Source organism: Pararge aegeria, chromosome 12 (genome assembly GCF_905163445.1).
Source record: "Pararge aegeria chromosome 12, ilParAegt1.1, whole genome shotgun sequence".
Classification (NCBI taxonomy): Eukaryota; Metazoa; Arthropoda; class Insecta; order Lepidoptera; family Nymphalidae; genus Pararge; species Pararge aegeria.
Window position 1 is genome coordinate 4,343,946 of NC_053191.1, and position 4,313 is coordinate 4,348,258.

Consider the following 4,313-nt stretch of genomic DNA (forward strand, 5'->3'; position numbering starts at 1 on the left):
GCATAATAACCTTGTGCTAGATAAAAGTGATTTATTTATAACTTGTGAGACTGGTGTTGCAATTTCAATTATGGTGAAAATGTGGACAACGGTACTGTGCACTTTGATTTATCTGGTGAGCTCAGTTATTACGAGCCATGATTTCGAAAAGGTTCTAGAAGAGAGAAACTATCTCATACAAAAAGGGCTCGACCTTATGTTGGGCAGTGAAATCGTTTTAAGTGACAACGAAGAAAAGGCAAATAAAATAATAATGGAGCTAAAGGAAAAAGAAATTGACTATGGATTTGTAAACCCTCAATATTATAATTTTTCAAACCACTTTTTCGAATATAAAGAACAAGTGAAGAAATCGGAGCTTTTTAAAATAATCCAGAAAATGCCTAAGGGCGCTGTACTTCACGCTCACGACACAGGCATTTTGAGTCCTGATTATGTCGTATCACTAACATACTTGGATAATTTGTTTGTGTGCTTTGAGGAAAACAATATCCAATTTTTGTTTTCCTTGGAAACCCCAACTTCTCCATGTAATACAGCATGGCAATTAATGAGAGACGCTCGGTACTCATCAGGCAACGTAGAAAAATTTGATGCTAATCTTAAAAAACATTTCTCTATAGTTATCGACAACCCACACGAAGTCTATACAAATGTCAACGCTGTTTGGTCAGAGTTCCAACAATACTTTATTGCAACAACAGGCCTTTTCACTTATAAGCCAGTTTGGGAAAAGTACTTTTACGATTCCCTACTGGCATTCAGAGAAGACAACGTCATGTATGTGGAAATGCGAAGTGTACTCCCTGATCTGTATGATTTATATGGGAACGAGTATGATATACTGGACACAGCTGCATCATACAAAAAAGTAAGCGAAGAATTTGTGAAAGATTATCCCGATTTCTTTGGGGCCAAGCTGATTTACGCTCCTTTGAGAGCTGTGGATATTGAAACTGTCAAGGAATATATCAGCATTGCAAGGAAATTGAAAGAAAACTTTCCTGACTTTTTTGCAGGATTTGATTTGGTTGGACAGGAAGACTTAGGATCGCCTATTAAAGATTTTTTGGAAGTTCTTTATGAAACTGGAGACGACTTAAATTACTTCTTCCACGCAGGAGAAACTAATTGGCATGGAATGACTACTGATGAAAATTTAGTGGACGCAATAGTTCTTAACACTCGGCGTATAGGTCATGGATATGCAATCATAAAGCACCCTCTACTGATTGAGGAGGTAAAGAAAAGAAATATAGCGTTAGAGGTGAATGTTATATCGAATGCCGTTTTAGAATTAGTTGGTGATATTAGAAACCATCCTTTAGCTGCGTTTCTAGCTACCAATTTACCAGTAGTGATTTCTAGTGATGATCCGGGTGTATGGGAGTCTGAACCACTGACTCATGATTTTTATGTCACGTTTGTGGGTGTTGCTAGTCGTCGTGCTGATTTGCGACTCCTTAAGAAATTGGCTCTTAATTCTTTATATTATAGTGAGTATTCTAATAAAGATCAAATTGTACACGAATTCGAGATCAAGTGGACACGATTCATAGAATCGATTGTTAAAACTCAATGGTAAACTTTCCTCGCTATTATACGTGTTACTGTTCTTGATGCATTGTATACCTACAAACATGAAGTATAGATGTACATGCATAGATATATGTACGTGTACCAATATACGGCACTGAAGGCCTTGACGCCTTTGCTAAACTAGGAAACAAACAAGTACCGGCAAACTTTCCAAAATACTCTTTACTCCGTTGTATTCGTGTGTACTTTCGCGGTACTTTCGCAGATCTCATCTGTCCTCTCATTCACCCTTCTTATTTGAAATTTTGAGTAAGTAATCACTAAAGCCTCCAGAAACTGTCTTGAGGTCACTATTTTTAACTCCTCTTCGTCCAATAGTGTGGACATATGGATATACTTATTTTAACACGAGTCTGTCAATGCCGTGTGTTTTATGTTATAAGAAATGGACCTTTACCTTAATTATTTATTTTTAGAAATATTTTTATGCCTGTTTGGCTCTTAAAATTACATGGTTTTTCGGAATGTTCGACATCGTTTTTCATTTTGTTTCCTATAATGGTACTAAAAATGTATTTAATTCAACGAAGATAACGGTATTATACCTAAAACTTATTAATTGCAAAGATAAGATTACAATTAAAATATACCTTTTAAGTGAAGATTCTCGTATCTTTCTTTTCTGATAAAATGACTTAAGTTGTAAAAGAGTCGTGAAGTTCCGTCTGTCCATCTAAAAAAATCTTTACCCATACTAAAAATATTGAATAAGTACCAAGTATACTGCACACTCTTTAAAATAACAGTCATTGAAATCGATGCTATCGGGTATATTGGCGGAGATACTGTCCACTAACCCATTAACGACCCACTGTGTCTGCTCTCAAGTGTCTGCTCTCAGCATGAGAAGGGACCACCACTCTTGATCAGCTACAAGATACCTATGTCCAGGAGTAGACTTCAATCGGTTGAATGACGATGATGACATTACAGAAAGAAAAGAATGGGTATATTTATAAAAAAATTACCATAAAAGAAGTTTATGTGTATGAAAGAGACACCTGTTGCTTCCGATATCACCACTAACGTCGGTGTTCATCCATATTACACTAATTAATGCACTAATCGTCGTTCATCGCTCGGTTTAAGCGTTTCGCTTCATAGACATGCTACGCTACGCTTCGGGTGACGAATTGACTGCAACAGTCAATGTTGGGTGACGACCAGGCGCCTTTACAAATTGTGGAAGTTTAATTAGGAGCACTCGAAATAATTAAAGACGGATCCACATTAGAATGTCATGCTGTTTAGTTATTAATCAGTGTATGTTTTGAAGTAATCAAACGTTACATTGGCGTCCCAAGGTGCTGGAATAGCGGCCGCGCCGGTAAACGCAGCCTTGGTCAACGAGGTGCAAATACGATATTATGCGAATCGCTCAGGAGCCGCCGGAGAGTGGAAGCGGCTTAGGGCCATGCATTTTGGAACTCCCTGCAAAAAACCTATGTCCAGCAGTGTTCGTCAATCCCGTAGGCGTTGACGTAATCTGTTATTTCATATGACAGTGGTGTCCGCGTCAATTGGAACGGTGTTTAATGCTTGGTAGGGCATGCATGCTGAGCTGGAACCTCTCATGAGGTTGTGTCACACGTGACATGCGTTATCCAGGGCTTCTGTTATTTATGCCCAGGTTACGTCCGTTACCGGCCCACTACAGGGCATTGGTCTCCTCTGTCAGTGAGAAGGGGTTAAGGCCATAGTCACGCTGGCCCAGTGCGGATTGGTGGACTCCACACTTTTGAGAACATTATCGGGAACTCTCAGGCACGCAGGTTTCGTCACGATGTTGTCCTTCACCGTTGAAGCAAGTGATATTTAAATTAATTAAAAAAACCACATACCTTGTAAAAGTTAGAGGTGTGCTCTGCTCCCCGATGGCGACCGATCGGGTTATCAACGCTTCTTCATACACAGCATTATTGTAATCTAATTAAAATCTAAGGTGTTTTATGTTCTATTTTGTGGCGTATTATATTTTCATAGACTTTTTTTCTTTGTATCAAACGTCGTGAATTGACAAATGCATATCAGCACGCCTACTTTGGCAGCGTTACGTATAAGTATTCAAAATGCTTCGCTTCATCGCCATGTGACACCGAAAAGACGTGCAGCCAAGCGATTTAGCATTCCGGTACGATCTCGCGTAATAATTGACCAAGCTGATGGTAAATGGAATATCATCGCCTATAAACAGAGAAATACTTACTAACTGCAACCCAGTGTCCATTAACCTGAGGTATTATAACTTTATTAGTGTTGTTTATTTATACAAGTGTAGGTACTTATACCAGCTGCGCATGCGCTGTTATTTTGGTTGTAAAATTATTTTGCTGCATACCACAGTTCGCAAAATACTTCAGAGTGGAATCCTCACGTGACGCGAACTCAATGAATTCAATCTTTAAGGCATTATGATTAAACAATGCTTTGCTAAAAATCAAGTTGATAGGTTGCTTAGGTAGGGCGCGAAGGAATGACAAACAAACAAACACATTCTCGCATTTATGCCATTCGTTACGATTCATCTACATATTGACTGCATTATCAGTCGTCACTCAGTAACGGATGAAACTGCATTCAATCGCTAGCTAGTAAGCTTGTAGTGGAGTTATGAATATACTACGACAGTAAAAACATCGCCATCTAGCCCCAAAGTAAGCGTGGCTTGTGAATTGGGTACTAAGATTGCTGATGAATATTAATATGAATATAAT

At 38.6% G+C, this 4,313-nt stretch overlaps 1 protein-coding gene across 1 annotated transcript; it reads left to right on the forward strand.

Moving 5' to 3' along the window:
• On the forward strand, window positions 1-2,036 carry LOC120628127 (adenosine deaminase 2-like). The gene has a single exon (XM_039896352.1). It carries the CDS (start codon window positions 71-73, stop codon window positions 1,583-1,585), a length of 1,515 nt encoding a protein of 504 aa, XP_039752286.1. The 5' UTR covers window positions 1-70; the 3' UTR covers window positions 1,586-2,036.
• Window positions 2,037-4,313: the final 2,277 nt, after the last annotated feature.